Below are 19,025 nucleotides of genomic sequence, written 5' to 3'. Positions count from 1 at the left end.
GAAATTGTCACACACACAGCAGCCAGATATTGTCACATACACAGCAGCCATTGACACACACAGCAGCCAGATATTGTCACATACACAGCAGCCATTGACACACACACAGCAGCCAGATATTGTCACATACGCAGCAGCCATTGTCACACACACAGCAGCCAGTTATCGTCACACACACAGCACCCAGACATTGTCACATACACACCTGCCTGACATTGTCAAACACACAGCACCCATGGTCACACACACAGCAGCCGGACATTGTCACATACACAGCAGCCTGTCACACACACAGCACCCAGACATTGTCACATCCACAGCAGACATTGTCACACAGCACCCAGACATTGTCACACACACAGCAGCCGGACATTGTCACGCACACAGCAGCCAGACATTGTCACACACACAGCAGCCAGACATTGGGTGCTGTGTGTGTGACAATGTCTGGCTGCTGTGTGTGTGACAATGTCTGGCTGCTGTGTGTGTGACAATGTCTGGGTGCTGTGTGTGTGACAATGTCTGGGTGCTGTGTGTATGACAATGTCCGGCTGCTGTGTGTGTGATGATGGCTGCTCTGTGTGTGATGATGGCTGCTGTGTGTGTGACAATGTCTGGGTGCTGTGTGTGTGACAATGTCTGGCTGCTGTGTGTGTGACAATGTCTGGCTGCTGTGTGTGTGACAGGCTGCTGTGTATGTGACAATGTCCGGCTGCTGTGTATGTGACAATGTCCGGCAGCTGTGTGTGTGACGATGGCTGCTGTGTGTGTGTGACAATGTCTGGCTGATGTGTATGTAACAATGGCTGCTGTGTATGTGACAATATCTGGCTGCTGTGTGTGTGACAATGTCTGGGTGCTGTGTGTGTGACAATGTCCGCCTGCTGTGTGTGTGATGATGGCTGCTGTGTGTGTGACAGACATCGTCACACACACAGCAGCCGGACATTGTCATACACACAGCACCCAGACATTGTCACACACACAGCAGCCAGACATTGTCACACACAGCACCCAGACATTGTCACATACACAGCAGCCATTGTAACACACACAGCACCCAGACATTGTCATACACACAGCAGCCAGACATTGTCACACACACAGCAGCCAGACATTGTCACACACACAGCACCCAGACATTGTCACATACACAGCAGCCATTGTCACATACACAGCAGCCGGACATTGTCATACACACAGCACCCAGACATTGTCACATACACAGCAGCCATTGTAACACACACAGCAGCCAGACATTGTCATACACACAGCAGCCAGACATTGTCACACACACAGCAGCCAGACATTGTCACATACACAGCAGTTACCCATTCTCTCTCTCACACACACAGCAGCCAGACATTGTCACATACACAGCAGTTACCCATTCTCTCTCACACACACACACACAGGTTTACATATAGAGACATACAGGGTTACATAGAGACACACACACATATCCAGGCAGGGTCACACACAGAGAGTGGAGGACATAAGCAATATGTTCCCCTGTAGTCTCACCCCCTCTCACCTTGATGTGGAGCTTCTAGTAGTTCCTCCAGGCTGCCTGAAGCCCTGGACTAAAGGTGCATACACACTAGACGATATGCTCCCTGAGCGATATCGTCTAGTGTGTCCCCGGCAGGCTGTGCTCAATGTCGTTCATGACATTGAGCACAGCCGCTGAACGATATCATTAGCGATATCATTCAGCGCCGGGCTCTCTCACCCATTCCCTGACATACAGCAACCTGACGAGGTCGTCAGGTTGGCCTGCATGTCAGCCCGATGAACGAGGTTGACGAACGACCCGCGGGAACGCGCGTTGTCGTCATCGTTCATCTTTTTTGTGTTAAAAATGGACGATAAAGTGGACGACTGAACGATAACGATATCGTTATCGTTCAGTCGTCCACTTTAATCGCCCAGTGTGTACGCACCATAAGGAGTTGAAGAACAAGACGGTGTAGCTCCGCCCCTGCCCGAGTCATGTGTACATGGCTCCTCCAATCAGGGCTCACCACACAACCCTCTGACCCCCGGGGTGTCTTACCATAGAGAGAAGCAGCAGGAAGGAGCTGCCTCATGTGAGTAAAGTATGCCAGGGCACCGTTATCGCTCCTTCCCTAACAGAAAGGTATACGCAGACCTGGCCCCCTAGAACTTTGCGCCTGCCGGCCACCCCGTCACATCCACTGTCGGGCTGCGTGATGGCAGCGCCCTCGTCACTGTGGCGCTCTTCGCGGCCGCATACCCTGAGTAATGGTTGGGCCGGCCCTGATTCCAGGCCAGGGAAATGTCCACGCTTTACAAATAATAATGAAATAAAGTCCTTAATAATTATAGTAACACTAAGGTAATATACATGTAGTCTTCCCCAGGAAACACAGCATATGCCAATATGATTACAAGGCGGCACAAAGCCACACATCAGTGTCCTGAATTGACACATTACATTGTATCAAAGACGTGCGGTCGGGGTAGGCAGGGGAGGCAGTGCCTCCCCTGTCATACTCCCTGTCATGCTCCAGAGTTTTAATATAAAAACTGAGTTTTTATACATGTGTGCTTCCCCAGCCATTGACCTCACCGCACATCACTGCATTGTTTTATGATTCTACTTTTGTGTGTTCTGGGGGTCATTCAGACCCGCTTGCGAGCGCAGGACGCTCGCAAGCGGGTCGATGTTGCCCCACTGCGCATGCGCACGACGAAGGGAGCTCCGTCGTGCGCATGCGCGACACCCGACTAGCGACGGGCTCTCCGTCGCTCCGGGTCTCGCACCAAAGGGGGCGTGCTGTCGATGGTGAGTGACAGCACGCCCCCTTTGGTGGGCGTGCCGGGGGCGTGGATGCCAGACGGAGGCGTTCCCATGGGAACGCCTACCGTCTGAAGCCGGCCCCACTGACATCACTAGTGATGTCAGTGGGAGTGATTGTGGCTCTGATAGAGCCAAAATCACTCCAGGGCTTGCGGCAGCGAGACCCTACCGCAGGGTCTCCATCGCAAGCCCGATGGTCGCGATGGTCTTGACCATCGCGACCATCATCATGGACTCTCGCATAAGCTGTGGGTGGTAACCCACAGCTATGCGAGCGTCCATAAGGCCGCTCCATTTTCATGTAGGAGGGCCGTGATTCAGAGCGAGAGCTCTGGTCAGAGCGTCCGGCTCTGAATCAGGCCCTCTGTCTCCACATAAACACATATTATACAGAGCGATGGACTTGGTCAATTAAAAAAAGATAAAATGGAAAAATTATTGGTAACAACCTGATAATGAATATCTCTCTTCTGGTAGGTGCGTTCTGGTGAGGAGTATAATGCCAGTGCAGACTGGTATTCATTTGGAGTTATTTTAACTCAAATGATTACTGGAAGTCTTACATACAATCCCAAAAGACTTTCTGCATCAGGCACTGCGGTCAAAGACATAATTGAACAGGTAAATAAGATTACATTTATACATTGTAACTGTAAAGTATGTGATATTAATGGCTATAGATAACTTTGTATGATATTGTACACAGCAAAAGGGAAATGATAGATACACATCTATATAATAAGCAAAACAGTGTGCCTGTCTGTTTTTCCTTTATGCACAGCCAGAGTTTTGTACCTAGCTCCACCAAACTTGGCATGATGGTGTAGTTTGACCAGCAATAGGTTTTTTCCTAGGTTTGAACATCATCAGAGCCATACACTGTCACAGAATCCAACAAAACTGAGATACTCTTTAATTACACAGGTTCTGGGGCTGATGGGCTGGCTTCATACACACACAGTACCTGGCAGGCTTATGAGCAGCTCAGCACTCAAGATTTTTAGACTGTGGCAAACAGCATAATCAATCCACAATCTTTGATCCTGGCAAGGCTTAGCATACAGAGATTACAAACAGCAGGGGAGATTGATCGCAGCCATACAGTGCCACTGCGAGCGAGCCCCCTTCTGTCTGGGAATGGGACTCCAGTCCCGGCATTCCAGGGATGGCAGCACTGCTAGACATGGTCTTCAATGTTGGACTGCACAGTGATTTCAAGTGGTGATTCAGCTGCAGACACAGTGACAGGGATCAAGCAGAGTCCTGATTATTGTAGATAATTCGATGCTGTGTCCTTGGATGCAGCTGGGTTCAGTAACGTATGCAGGAGGCATAACACCTCCTGCTGCATTATCATATTACAGATATCGCAGCTGTTAACATGTTAGCAGCTGCAAAAGCATATCCATCCATAGCTGAATCACCCCCTCTGTTCTGCAGTGATTTCTGTAACTAAAGTGATTTTGGAAGCTATAGCTGTTCTGTAAGTCAGTCTGCTTCTGATATACCCCATTCCAAAAGGTATGATAATACACCCGCCTGCACTGTCATTTACTCCTAATTTGCATAGTTATCCAGGTTATAGGTAAGGACAATGTAACAAAATGAAGGCTGCAGGTTACTTCACAGTCCAGCCTTCAACCAGAGCAATGCTTGGTATCCCAGCTAGTATAGAATATAATGTAAATGTCCATGAGATCAGGGGAGGCCAGACTGGTTCCTCCTCTCTCCTTGTTATGGCTCTCATCCCGGCAGCTGCCGATGTACTATAATGAGTCAGTCTGACTCATTAATAACACCTGGCTGGCCTGCTGATAATGCTGTCTGGCAACAGCGGGCTCCCTTCATTATGGTGGGCCCCAGTGCTATGCACCACTGCTAGTTTCACCCCTGCTGTTGTTATTATTATTATTATCCTTTATTATCCTTTATTTATATGGCGCCACAAAGGTTCCGCAGCGCCTTACACAGTACATAAATGAGCACACAAGAAAAACAGTTAATAGTAATACAAAACAATGCAGGACAAGGACAAGGTTATAAACTCAGCTGCAAAACACAAGCAGCAGGACATGAGCAACCAGGTGTTAGGTGCCATTGTGGGGAGTTAGGAGTAAATTATACTATAAGTAGGGGGAGGAGAAGCACGTGAGGATGAGGGCCCTGCTCGTGAGAGCTTACATTCTAAAGGGGAAGGGCAGACAGACAGGGGTGACACAGATGGGGTAGATAGTGAAGAAGGAGCATGGAGCAGTGGGTTAGGATATGTGCTGCGGAATGTGTGTGTATAAGATGACCTGATGTTATGTAAAAATTAAGTCCTTCATTCATCTGTCTCTATGATAGAAAATAGATTGTTTGTGTTATTTACATGAGAGATGTACAAAGTAAAGTAGAAGCACTTTAATTTGTGTTACATTTTAGCATCTATATACAGCCTGACAAGAAATGCAGCTATTATGGGACTGTCCCGCCATCCTAATACAGTAGTGACTACTTTAGTTCCAGCTGCTGGGTGCTATGCCATGCTCCTGTGAGTGGGTGCATCTCACATGCTAGACCCACTCACAAATGGGTGCAGCCATACATGATGTGGTCCCACAGGATGTTGCAGTACCCGGGCCCAGAATTTCTCTTGGCAGCCCTGGAGGTGACAGACAGAACGAGGAGGGAATGGGGCTTAGTAGTGGGGTAACAAGACCATAGAGGGAGGTGGTTGAGAGTGGAGGTATAGGAGAGGTGGGGGAAAGAAGCAGAGGGTTGGAAGCAGACTGATGAGAGAAAAAAAGGAAGAACAGCAAGTGGAGGAAACAGGAGGGGGAAGAGAGGGATGGATAAAGTAGAGGATTATGTGGACATAGAATATGGGGGTTGTGTGAAGTAAGTGTGTTCATGCTGTGGACAAGGTAATAATTGAGATGTAAACTGGAGTGGAGGCTGTGAGATATAGAGTCAGTGTGGATTAAAGTTGTTAAATGTTCAAAAATACATGTAAAGAACAGTGCTGCTAATGTATGAGCGCAGCTCCAAAAGTGATATATAAAGGAGAGGTATGTGAGTAGTGGGTGCAGGAATTAGTTTATAAACAAATGATTAAAGTGGATAGATGTGGCGCAATTGGAAAAGGCAATACAAAATGAATGAGGACAAAATTACAATGTACCCGAGCTGATCCAGTCCAAAGTGTTCTGATCAACAAAGATCAATCAACAAGAGCAGTACACAGACAGGGGAGCACTTGCAGTGTCCAAGCAGTGAGTGCAGTAAGTAGTTGCCTGGATATGCATACAGCAGAAGATGTTGATTTTGTTCATTCACATAAGTATGTTGCTTCTTGTTGTTCAGAAAGTGATCTGGTTTTGAGTTTCTTTTCCCTCAGTTTTCCTCCAGTTTATCTCCAGCGTAACTCCGACTTAGTTATCAAATTGTATTTACACTTATAATCAGAACACTTTGAATCTTAACACCGGCTATGCAGCCTGTGGGAGCAGTAATATCTAAAGTTACAAACATGTGTCTCTGTGCTCACTGATTGGGACCCCACCCCGAAAGCTCTAACACACACTAAATTGGGATGCAATAAAGTCTAAGATAAACAATTTGTGAGAAGGGGGGAGGCCAACACAGATTCACAATAAATTCCTAACTTCCTTTAGATAAATTGCTCTTAGTATAGCAGTAGTTGTAATTTACCCAGTATAAATTTTCAAAACTGTGCTGAGGCAATCACTAAAACAGCATCTGATGGGAGCAGTAGTTGTAATTTACCTGTGGAATGCAGAGAAGAAGTCACATCAGTCTTTGCATGGTGCGCCTTAATAAATATGCTAGACAGCCCTCCAACCCTGTGCCACTCTCCTACATGTTCTAGGTTATGTATAAAGTAATAGTTATGGCTATGTCCTATGGCTGTGTAATGGGGTTAGCAAAGGCACACTTTTATACTGTCCCCCAGGAGAACTACAGGATACACTGCACCAGGACATAAATACATGAAGGGCTCAGCTCTGGTTTCCCAAAGGTGGAACTAAGGAGGAGATGTAAGAAGATTTGGTAAATGTTAAATGCACTATAACCAGCGCTATTTGACACTTACAATGAACATCGGTATGTATGAAAGCAGATAACAGAGAGAAAATTACTCTTCTGTAGGTTATATGCAAATATGTAACGATTTTACTGTAGGCAGAAAATCATTCAGATGTTATTAAAAACAATAAGTGCTCTTTTGTGGCTTATCATTATTCCTTCTATTGGCAGAATTACCTGCTGGTATGGATTCTGTGGAAGTCCGGCTGTGCACGAGATCTCACAATGTTTGGGAAATCTCAGGCACGCAGAGTGATACTTATCAGCAAGCCGTGATAGGGATATTTTAATCCCTCCTTTTTGTTGCATTAGAAAGACAGTATTGATGCAATTTATTAATGCAATATCACCTGGTCAGTGATACTCAGATGCTTCTCAGTACTGGACAGGAGCTGTAAGGCTTATCTTACTTCTTCTCTGGGCCAGTCTCCGCGGCTAGCTGGCTCACACAGGATGCAGTCAATAGACCGGCGGATGAGTTGCCGCTGGTCTATATCCCGACTGCACAAGCCCGGCATGGGACTTAAGATAGGTGTCGAAATATCAATGACTATCTAAATCCTGACGCTGGAAGCCCGACCCCCACCATCCCTATCATCAACAGCTGGGTAAGTATACTACTTAACCTGGGGATGGGGGGGGGTTAGGTTATGGCAACCCTGGGGAAAATTAGGGTTAGGCACCCCCTGGGGGGGTTAGGTGTATGCGGCACTGGGGGGAGGTTAGAGTTAGGCACCCCCCGGAGAACTTAGGGTTAGGCACCACCCTGGGAGTTTTAGGGTTAGGCTCCGCTAAGGCAGAGATGGGGGCGGTTCCATTGAGATATGGCTTTTCTCATTTGATAAATATACTTAATAAATATAAAGTGCATTTCAGTGCAAAACATACACAGCTACCTGCATCATCCAACTGTTTTCTCTGCAATCAGAATTACAATTATTACATAAGTAATGGAAGACTTTTGTATAGTGAGACAATTGGAAACATTACAGATAATTGCAGGTATGGTTCTTACAAAGCCCAATAAATATATACTTCTAGTGATCACAGGTGAGGTCATAGAAAAGCTCTGGCAGTGCCCACCTGGCATAGTACACCATCATGCTGCTTATAATTCATATGCTTTGTTTAATAAGAAGTATAGAAGTAATATTCTAATGTCCAAAAAACCCTGAGCACCAGGAGTGGTGTAAGAGAGGAGGGGCCCATGTGCTGACTCCGTATGGCTCCTCCCCTCTCTCTCCGTCAAATTTGCAGAGTAGCCTCTGGGACTGTGCCAGTGTCTACTGTGCGAATGCAGTACTCCGGGAACACAGCGATGGTGCCATATTCCCAGTGATTTCTCTACTGCACATGTGCAGATCTTCGGGAAAATGCAGCAGCACCTTTTTCCCAGTGATTTCTGTGAGGCCGATGCCAGAATACTGTATGGGTGCAGAGTGTGTGGTGTGAGGCTCCCTGGATGCAGGGGCCAGTGCACACTGTACACCCTGCACCCATTATAGAAACACCCATACTGACCTCCCATTGTTACACCCAGGGGCCAGTACTCACTGTACACCCTGCACCCATTATAGAAACACCCATACTGACCTCCCATTGTTACACCCAGGGGCCAGTACTCACTGTACACCCTGCACCTATTATAAAAAAAACACCCATACTGACCACCCATTGTTACACCCATGGACCAGTACTCGCTGTACACCCTGCACCCATTATAGAAACACCCATACTGACCTCCCATTGTTACACCCAGGGACCAGTGCTCGCTGTACACCCTGCAACCATTATAGAAACACCCATACTGACCACCCATTGTTACACCCAGGGGCCAGTGCTCGCTGTACACTCTGCACCCATTATAGAAACACCTATACTGACCACCCATTGTTACACCCAGGGGTCAGTACTCACTGTACACCCTGCACCCATTATAGAAACACCCATACTGACCTCCCATTGTTACACCCAGGGGCCAGTGCTCACTGTACACTCTACACCCATTATAGAAATAACCATACTGACCTCCCATTGTTACACCCAGGGGCCAGTGCTCGCTGTGCACCCTGCACCCATTATAGAAACACCCATACTGACCTCCCATTGTTACACCCAGGGGCCAGTGCTCACTGTACACTCTGCACCCATTATAGAAACACCCATACTGACCTCCCATTGTTACACCCAGGGGCCAGTACTCACTGTACACCCTGCACCCATTATAGAAACACCCATACTGACCACCCATTGTTACACCCAGGGGCCAGTGTTCGCTGTACACTCTGCACCCATTATAGAAACACCTATACTGACCACCCATTGTTACACCCAGGGGCCAGTACTCACTGTACACCCTGCACCCATTATAGAAACACCCATACTGACCTCCCATTGTTACACCCAGGGGCCAGTGCTCACTGTACACTCTGCACCCATTATAGAAATAACCATACTGACCTCCCATTGTTACACCCAGGGGCCAGTGCTTGCTGTGCACCCTGCACCCATTATAGAAACACCCATACTGACCTCCCATTGTTACACCCAGGGGCCAGTGCTCACTGTACACTCTGCACCCATTATAGAAATACCCATACTAACCTCCCATTGTTACACCCAGGGGCCAGTACTCGCTGTACACCCTGCATCCATTATAGAAACACCCATACTGACCACCCATTGTTACACCCAGAGGCCAGTGCTCGCTGTACACCCTGCACCCATTATAGAAACACCCGTACTGACCACCCATTGTTACACCAAGGGGCCAGTACTCACTGTACACCCTGCACCCATTATAGAAACACCCGTACTGACCACCCATTGTTACACCCAGAGGCAGTGCTCGCTGTACACCCTGCACCCATTATAGGAACACCCGTACTGACCACCCATTGTTACACCCAGGGGCCAGTGCTCACTGTACACCCTGCACCCATTATAGAAACACCCATACTGACCTCCCATTGTTACACAGATAACCAAATTAGGAGCAATATGAGAAGAAATGGCTTGGTGGGTAGATGTTCTTTGAATGGAGAATGATAATGGGAGACATACTACATACCCCAGATAGAATGTCAGTATAACATGCTGTGGCCATGGACAAATCACTTTATATTCCTCTGTGCCGGGCAGCAGAAATGTTTGTAAAATGATTGTATTGAGCTACTATTATGTATGTCTGTATGTAAGCCATTAAATTAAATGCAAATAATTTTTTCAGCTCCTCCATAAAGACCAAGCCAGACGACTCGGAGTTAATGGTAACATACGCCGTGATCCCTTCTTTCAGCCAATCGACTGGGTCGCCATTGAAGCCCTTAGCACCGCACCCCCATACATACCTGCACCAGTAAGTATAGCACAGAAGTTCCATGAGCTACTGGACAACCTGTCACTAAATGCTGGTCAGCAGATAATACATACATGTCAGACACATGGAGCTAAGGAGATGTGCAAATGTGCATGTATGGTCCAGGCTATAGCTGCCACTCAACCTATTATTGACATTTATTATTGTTTATGGGTTGGATACGGAATCCCAGCAGTTGGGATGCCGGTGGTCAGAATACCGACAGTGCCATCCAGACAGTCAGAATCTCGACCCAATTAGACAAGTGTTCTAACCCTATCTCACCTTTCCAGCAGCCTAACCATAACCCTCCCCCTGCAGCTTAACCCTAACCCTCCCCCCCACAGCCTAACCATAACCCTCCCCTCGCAGCTTAAACCTTCTCCCCATAGCCGAAATCTAACTCGCCCCCTGCAGCCTAACCTTCCCTCCTGCAGCCTAACCCCTCAGCTTATCCTTAACCCTCCCTCCCCGTAACCTAACCCTCCCCATAGTGTCTTACCCTTACCCCCCCTCCTAACCCTAATACTTACCATCAGGATGCCAGCGGTTGTTATTCTGGTGTTGGGATTCCGATTGCTGAACGCCGACATCCCGAGCACCAGCATGGTAACTACATCCCTTGTTTACTTATATAATGCCACCAGTTATGCAGAACTATATAGATAAAAGTTATCATTCACATAATTAGGACTATTTGTGCATGCTCAGTACCAAATAATCACAACTGTGCAAACATTGACACTGCGTCCACCTCTGACTCAAACCCTAAGTCCTGTCTACTTCTATGTGTACACAGACACCGCTGTTACATCTATGTGTACGCAGACACCGCTGTTACTTCTATGTGTACACAGACACCGCTGTTACTTCTATGTGTATGCAGACACCGCTGTTACATCTATGTGTACGCAGACACCGCTGTTACTTCTATGTGTACAAAGACACCGCTGTTACATCTATGTGTACGCAGACACCGCTGTTACTTCTATGTGTACGCAGACACCGCTGTTACTTCTATGTGTACACAGACACCGCTGTTACTTCTATGTGTACACAGACACCGCTGTTACTTCTATGTGTACACAGACACCGCTGTTACTTCTATGTGTATGCAGACACCTCTGTTGCATATGGTATCGCATCCATTTGAGCTGGCGTCAGAAAGCCATAGGTATTCCTGGGCGGTTACCGGGAGATGGCCTAAAGTGAACACAAAAAAAGGCTGTCTCAAGGTGTCACAGGTGTGTTATAGAAAGTCACAGGTGTGTTATGGAAAGTCATAGGCATGTTATGGAGAGTCAGGGGCATGTCAGTGAATGAGGCAGCATTCTCAAAAGCAGATCCACAACCATAGAGGCCATGTTTAGGAGATGTTCAGAAGGAAGCACTGTGCTGCCATAGGCTGTCATTTCGATATTGCAAGTTATGGTGCGTTAATGGTGGAGTGTATACAACCCCTGGCACAAGCAAGGAAAGTGGGCATCTCAGAGCTTGCAGAGTCCGTCATACGCTTGTACACAAGAGGGAAGCTGAAACTAGCATTTGCACAGTACTGCCGCTGTGACTGCAATAACTTGACGCATGCATTAGCCTCCACCTCTGTATATGGGATGTGGTCATAATACTAACTGCAGGGATTCTGGTGGTCAGCTGTTCTATCCCATTATAATTATGGGAAAGGCGATTTGCTTACTAAAAATATGTGATAATTAGGGTTTGGAGTAGAATTTTTCCGAATTCTACTCCAATCGTCCTTTAGAAAATTTATGTGAAACTAAAATAATGTGAAGAGAGTGTGAAAGCCCCTTACTTCACTTTATTTTTAATAAAAATAATGTTAATAAATAGAGCCCTCAGAGTGATACAGTAATTTGGCAATGAGGTAAAGGGGTAGACATGGTACATTTCTTGCTGACCTAAGGGGCCATTGCTGCTGTATAATAAGATGTGACCATTGCACCAGCACCCAGGTGATAGTCTTTGGGTCTTGTCCTACACTGTTATTGGGGCTCCTCTTAGCCTTCATATGGCACATCAGTGGAGAAAGGCATTCCTAGCGTTACTACCATGTGGCACCATACATAATACAGTATTTAAGGAAGGAAACTGTAATTATTTATGTTAATAAATGGGTGTAAATAAAGTGGTTGGAGGTTGGACTTTAATACTCAGTTTACTCTTTTCCATAGTTATCCTCTAGAAATGAATTCTCCTCTATGCACATCAAGGTGCACTTCTAGGTTACATAGACTTCTCCTGAGAGCATAGAGTATGCCAACACCTTTAGTCGCACCAGAGCAATCTCACATCTACTCAGTGCTCAAAGTGGGAATTCAGAGGAGGGGGTATGAAAAATGTAATCCACCCCTCCTCTACTCCCCCCCACACACACACCCACCCCACACCCACGCAGCACACTACAGCCACTTCCCTGCCAGACCTGTGACCTGAGGACTGTCCTTCAGGGTCTCCTCAATGGGTAGCTTGTCTGTCCTGAGAATGGCTGAGGCTACTCTAAGGGAAGCAAGAACCGACAGCAGATGTCCACAATCCAACCCCTAAACCAGCTGTCAGAGAGGGAATAGGGATCCGCGATGCCGGTTACCAGCGGGGACGCGTGACTCAGTCAAAAGAAGGAGAGTCTTTTTAAATCCAGCACCGGCCGTGAGCCAATGAGAAAGCCACTTTGCTGCTTCTCATTGGCTGGCGGTCTGCAAGCCGCTATTGGCTAGCAGAAGGTACCAGATTAAAAAATCTGTCCCTTCTTTTGACTGGTAGCTGGTCTGCGAGCCAGGATTGGCTGGCAGCCACTGCTAGCTGTAAACAGCAGTGCAACCAGGAGCTGATGCTCCCGGCTCCATCACAATGGACACATCTCCACACAATGCCACAGCTGTTCCAGCGCTGGTACATTCTCTACTGTATCAAAAATTAAGTGGCAGCAGGAAGTGGCGATATGTCATACCGCCCCACTTCGAGCACTGCATCTACTGCAATACTGTTATATATGGTCTGACTGACAGTTCTTTGTGCAACATTTATGCCACTTCCTTCAGCTTTATATAGACATCTTTGGGTATATTTACTAAAGTGCAGGTTTTTAGAAGTGGAGTTGTTGCCCATAGCAACCAATCAGATTCTACTTATCATTTATCTAGCATCTTCTAGAAGATAATATCTAGAATCTGATTGGTTGCTATGGGCAACAACTCCACTTCTAAAAACCTGTACCTTAGTAAATGTACCTCCTTGTAAGCACCTAGTATTTAAACTATTGTGCAAAATCTGTAAATGCCTCTTTTTCTACCTTACAAATAAAAGATGCAATAGTCATTGGTATAAATGTTATTTCTTCTTTCTTTAGCCAACCGTTCCACCGCCTGCCTCCAAAACTAAACATCTGGAAAGAATGGAGGCAGCAGAAGCCCGTAAACTGCCTCTTACAGCCGAGGAGCAGGAAGGATTTGCAGGGTTCTCATTCGTCACCTCCACCTGGAGAACCCTGCCAAAGCCACCTGGCCTGTAAGAACATAGAGCTGAGGCTTCAGCACTGCTGGGTGCCAGAATGGGAACCTCTGCATGTATGTACATTATATATTTATTATTTTTTAAACATGTTTGATTGAAGATTTCAATTTTAAACCAGGGAAAGATGAAGAAAGAAAAAGGGAGATAGAGCTGGGCATAATAGTAATTTGAGGATCAATAATAATCAGTTTTCATATTGGACAATAAGCTTCTTGCAAGATGAAATGCAGAAATAATTGCAGGCTGGGGATTATTACATAAACAGATATAGCTTAAGAGATATAAAAATAATAGCGGGGGAAATGGAGGAGAAGGGGCATGTCAGGGATGTGAGCAGAGGAAGAACAATGGAGGCAGGGAGGGGTAGGAGGAGTGAGCTGTACCTGCTGCATGCACAGAAAAAGCAATAGAACCAAACATAGGGCCTGATTTAGCACGGATCGCAATCTCAGCTGCGTAATCGTAAGCAAAGTTGCAGTGAGAATATGCGAATGCCGGCCACCGCTCAGCCAGCATAGGGACGCCCACTACTGCTTTCTCATATCTCTAATACTTTGCATTCTGAAGCAGGGGGCAGGGCCAAAATGATGCAATTCAGCATGAATCACGTCATGGACCACTCCCGCTGCGGGGGAATCTCTGATAACCGCACGGAGAGGAGGAGTCAGTTTGCCTGCCTTTACGGGGGGCCGGGAGCGGCACCCAATTTCCGAGAGGCTCTCGGCCGAATCAGGAGGGTAGGCAAGTGTGCCTTAAGCCCAGCCTTTGGTGGGTGCACGTGTTTGACAAAGTAAATATGCCTACTATTAAATGTGATCACTCTGTTCGTTAGTTTCCCATATTCCCCTTTTAATAGGAGCATCACGTGACATTAATCATGGGTGAGGAGACTGTGAGGGCTGTGGACTGTCTTTACTGTATGTTTCCATGTTATATATTGTGCTTTTATTACAGAAAGTATTTGTGCACCATGCAAGACACTTATATAAAAGGTGTCTGGGTGATACAAAAGCTGTCCTACTAAAAGTATAGAGCAATTCCCAATTACCGACATCCTCTGGGAACCTGTAAAAGATCCTATAGCAGGGAAGAGACTCTGCGACCACCCGCTAACCAGAGAATGCCTCTGATTCTCAGTCTCCACCCCTTCAGTCTCATTTACATATTTTATCCTGTAAGTGCTAACAACCAATAATTAGCTACAGACACTGTGTTATATCCATCTTCTCCCACCAAGATGTTGCACCACACCATAGAAGTCGCCCCATTGATGTACAGGACCAGGTGCTTACTGTATAAATGATCGCATTAGTGCAAAAAGAAATGTCACAAAGCAGCTTATGCTCTGTGGACTCATAATGTTACACTAGTAAATAATCCAAAGGTTTTAAAAAGTCTTTATTTTTTCTACATAGAAACAAAAATGTATATTATGTTATATATATTTTGTTATAAATGATACTAAGTGCACATGGTGTAATCTGTACAATGTATTTATATTATTTTCTAATTATACAGGACATGGAAGACACGTGCAAGATCAGACGTGTGGAAAGAGGACATTAGATCCTGTAGTATTTTGATAATTTATGATAAATGTTGATATAGATAGGAAAATATATTTTTTAAGTGTTACTTTTTTTATATTTACTATGTTAGAATAGTTTGATTTTAATCAGATAACATCAAAAATAGAAAGGTGTGTGATGGCCGGCTGGAAGGGGAGGTTGGAGGCCGGATAGCTTTAAAGCTATTTCTATTTTTACATTTTCTGCATTTCCATTTAAATATTTACTATGTTAGAATAATTTAGTTTTAATAAGAAAATAACATCACAATAGAAAGGTGAGTGATGGCCGGCTAGAAGGGGAGGTTGGAGGCCGGATAGCTAAAATGCTATTTATGTTTTTACTTTTTATAGGTTAGGTTAGTTCCCTATATGAGTTGTTAGAGTGTCACATTTCTATGTATATATTTTGATACCTGTGCTTCCTGCACTGTTATTACTTTAGGTGCGAAGTCCAGGCGGCAGCCGAGTACCTACGAACAAGTGTGTGTTTCCGGGAAAGGGGGTTGTTATTGGTGAAGGGCACTTTGTTTAGGTTTTGACAGTGCAGGAGTTCATCAGGTATCATAACAGGTGGAGGCCGAAAAGCAATAGGTCTATTCATGATTTTTACTTTTTCTGCATTTACATTTTAATATTTGCTATGTTAGAATAGTTTGGTTTTAATAAGATAATAACATCAAAATAGAAAGCTGTGTGATTGGCCGGCTAGAAGGGGAGGTTGGAGGCCGGATAGCTATAATGCTATTTATGTTTTTTTCACTTTTTCTACATTTACATTTAATATTTAGTATGGTAGTATAGTTTCATTTTCAGAAGACAGTAATAACACAATAGAAAGCTGTGTGATTGGCCGGCTAGAAGGGGAGGTTGGAGGCCGGATAGCTATAATGCTATTTATGTTTTTTTTTCACTTTTTCTACAATTACATTTAATATTTAGTATGTTAGTATAGTTTCATTTTCAGAAGACAGTAATAACACAATAGAAATAGAGAGTGAGAAGCTAAGGAGTAAGAGCTTGGGTTTATTCCTAGATGGAAGACCTCCTGATAATCTAGGTGTAGTTCCCAATATGAAGTCTTAGAGTGTCACATTTCTATGTATATATTTTGATACCTGTGCTTCCTGCACTGTTATTACTTTAAGTGCGAAGTCCAGGCGGCAGCCGAGTACCTACGAACAAGTGTGTGTTCCGGGAAAGGGGGTTGTTATTGGTGAAGGGCACTTTGTTTAGGTTTTGACAGTGCAGGAGTTCATCAGGTATCATAACAGGTGGAGGCCGGATAGCAATAGGTCTATTCATGATTTTTACTTTTTCTGCATTTACATTTTAATATTTGCTATGTTAGAATAGTTTGGTTTTAATAAGATAATAACATCAAAATAGAAAGCTGTGTGATTGGCCGGCTAGAAGGGGAGGTTGGAGGCCGGATAGCTATAATGCTATTTATGTTTTTTTCACTTTTTCTACATTTACATTTAATATTTAGTATGGTAGTATAGTTTCATTTTCAGAAGACAGTAATAACACAATAGAAAGCTGTGTGATTGGCCGGCTAGAAGGGGAGGTTGGAGGCCGGATAGCTATAATGCTATTTATGTTTTTTTTTCACTTTTTCTACAATTACATTTAATATTTAGTATGTTAGTATAGTTTCATTTTCAGAAGACAGTAATAACACAATAGAAATAGAGAGTGAGAAGCTAAGGAGTAAGAGCTTGGGTTTATTCCTAGATGGAAGACCTCCTGATAATCTAGGTGTAGTTCCCAATATGAAGTCTTAGAGTGTCACATTTCTATGTATATATTTTGATACCTGTGCTTCCTGCACTGTTATTACTTTAAGTGCGAAGTCCAGGCGGCAGCCGAGTACCTACGAACAAGTGTGTGTTCCGGGAAAGGGGGTTGTTATTGGTGAAGGGCACTTTGTTTAGGTTTTGACAGTGCAGGAGTTCATCAGGTATCATAACAGATGGAGGCCGGATATAAATAATTCTATTTATGATTTTAAAGTTTTCTACATTTAAATTTTAATATTTACTATGTTAGTATAGTTGAATTTTTACAAGACAATAACAACACAATAGAAAGGTGTGTGATTGGCCGTCTAGAAGGGCAGGTTGGGGGCCGGATAGCTATAATACTATTTAGATTTTTTAAATTTTCTACATGTACATTTTAATATTTAGTATGTTAGAATAGTTTAATCTTAATAACAACAAAATAGAAAGGTGTGTGATTTGCCAGCTAGAAGGGAAAGTGGTGTTATATCTGTACTCGGCTGGTTGAGTCTAGACTGAATCCTTGGATAGGTTGCTGACTTGTTTACCAGTTATGATTATGTCAGCCTACGCATTGGCCTGGTCGACTGTGATTGGTTACCAGCAGTTTTAGTCAGGTGCTGGCTCTTGGGCCTGTGTGGGTTGTTCTGTTCTGGCTGTGTCTCCCACAAGATTCTGGACCTGACTCATACCTGCTCGCTAGTATGCGCTCGCTCGTTGCTGGCCAATTTTTGCATTCTGCGCATGCGTATGCATCACATTGCGCGTATGGGAACCACTGCGATAGACCGGGAATCACTCGCTTGCTCAGCATAGACAGCCCAGTTGATTGAGTGACAGAAGAGGCCATTTGTGGGTGGTAACAGGGGCAGGCCACTAGAAACGGGGGAGTGGAGGTGCGAACGCAGGCGTGCCTATGTTTTTCAACGTAGTTTCCTCGGCGTGCATAATTAAGAGGCATTGTCATAGTACACGTCACCTGCCTGTTTTGTACACTGAAGTCCTCACAGAGCTTGCGGTAAGGTAAGGCAACCACAAGCGCTGCGAGCCCTTCCGATGGTCCTCGATGTACCAATATTTTAATACACTTCCTGGAGATGATGGGCGCTAATGGGAGTCTCTACATACGCTAATGGGCATCTATAGACACAAAGTGATCGCTCGCCAACACAAAGTGGGGTGCTTATGCCTTTCTGAGCGAGCGCCTGCCATGCCGTCACTTAGCCGAATTTGCATACACTGGGTGCGAGCGATCCCCTCGAGCGAGCGGCTCTGAATGAGCTCCCTAGTTCGAAATCACTTTGGGGTAGGTTCCGAGACAATTCAAGTTACGATTCGGTTCTGTAGTCAGTTTGGAAATCAGATTTAAAAACCGACCTCGGGTTTTGAACTGCATGTAAGCAGGTCCAAATTACATGATTTATGAATTTTTTTTATAGATTTGCATTGATATTTAAGGGATCCAAAACCGTATCCGAACAAAAACACTTAAGAGCAGAGCCGTAGCTAGCGCTCTGAGCGCCCCGTGCCGGCCTCGTCCCTTTTGCACATGACGTCATGACGTCTCGCATAAAGGGGCGGGGCCGCCGTCATCTTAAACTCAAGCAGTGCTGGAAGCGTCTTCAAGACTCGCCCACATTTTTGCTGCCACTCCCTGTAATCCTCACTGCTGAGGTATCTTGGTGCTTGCGTAGTGCGACCATGAGACATTCGCCGTCGGACGATAATTGCTCAACTGCGTAAATATCAGCATTGTGTCCACATCTGAATCAGGCCCAATATATGATAATGGTATCGCTGCATATATACCTGATGTTATATATCTTATTAGGACAGCATTTAGGCCTTCGTTCAGAGGCGGCCGTACGGTCT

At 45.2% G+C, this 19,025-nt stretch overlaps 1 protein-coding gene across 1 annotated transcript in view; it reads left to right on the top strand.

The window, feature by feature from the left end:
* LOC148479057 (protein kinase C delta type-like) overlaps positions 1–13,800 on the top strand; it is a 65,543-nt gene extending 51,743 nt beyond the window's left edge. Inside the window, exons 7-9 of the mRNA XM_088455012.1 lie at positions 3,302–3,445; positions 10,143–10,271; positions 13,639–13,800. Coding sequence (XP_088311138.1) covers positions 3,302–3,445; positions 10,143–10,271; positions 13,639–13,800 — 435 coding nt within the window. The remainder of the gene's footprint in view (positions 1–3,301; positions 3,446–10,142; positions 10,272–13,638) is intronic.
* Positions 13,801–19,025: the final 5,225 nt, after the last annotated feature.

This window comes from Taudactylus pleione, unplaced genomic scaffold (genome assembly GCF_031769625.1).
Source record: "Taudactylus pleione unplaced genomic scaffold, aTauple2 ptg000641l, whole genome shotgun sequence".
Taxonomy (NCBI): domain Eukaryota; kingdom Metazoa; phylum Chordata; class Amphibia; order Anura; family Myobatrachidae; genus Taudactylus; species Taudactylus pleione.
Note: the sequence above shows the minus strand (reverse complement) of the source record. Positions and strands in the feature narration are given on the sequence as shown.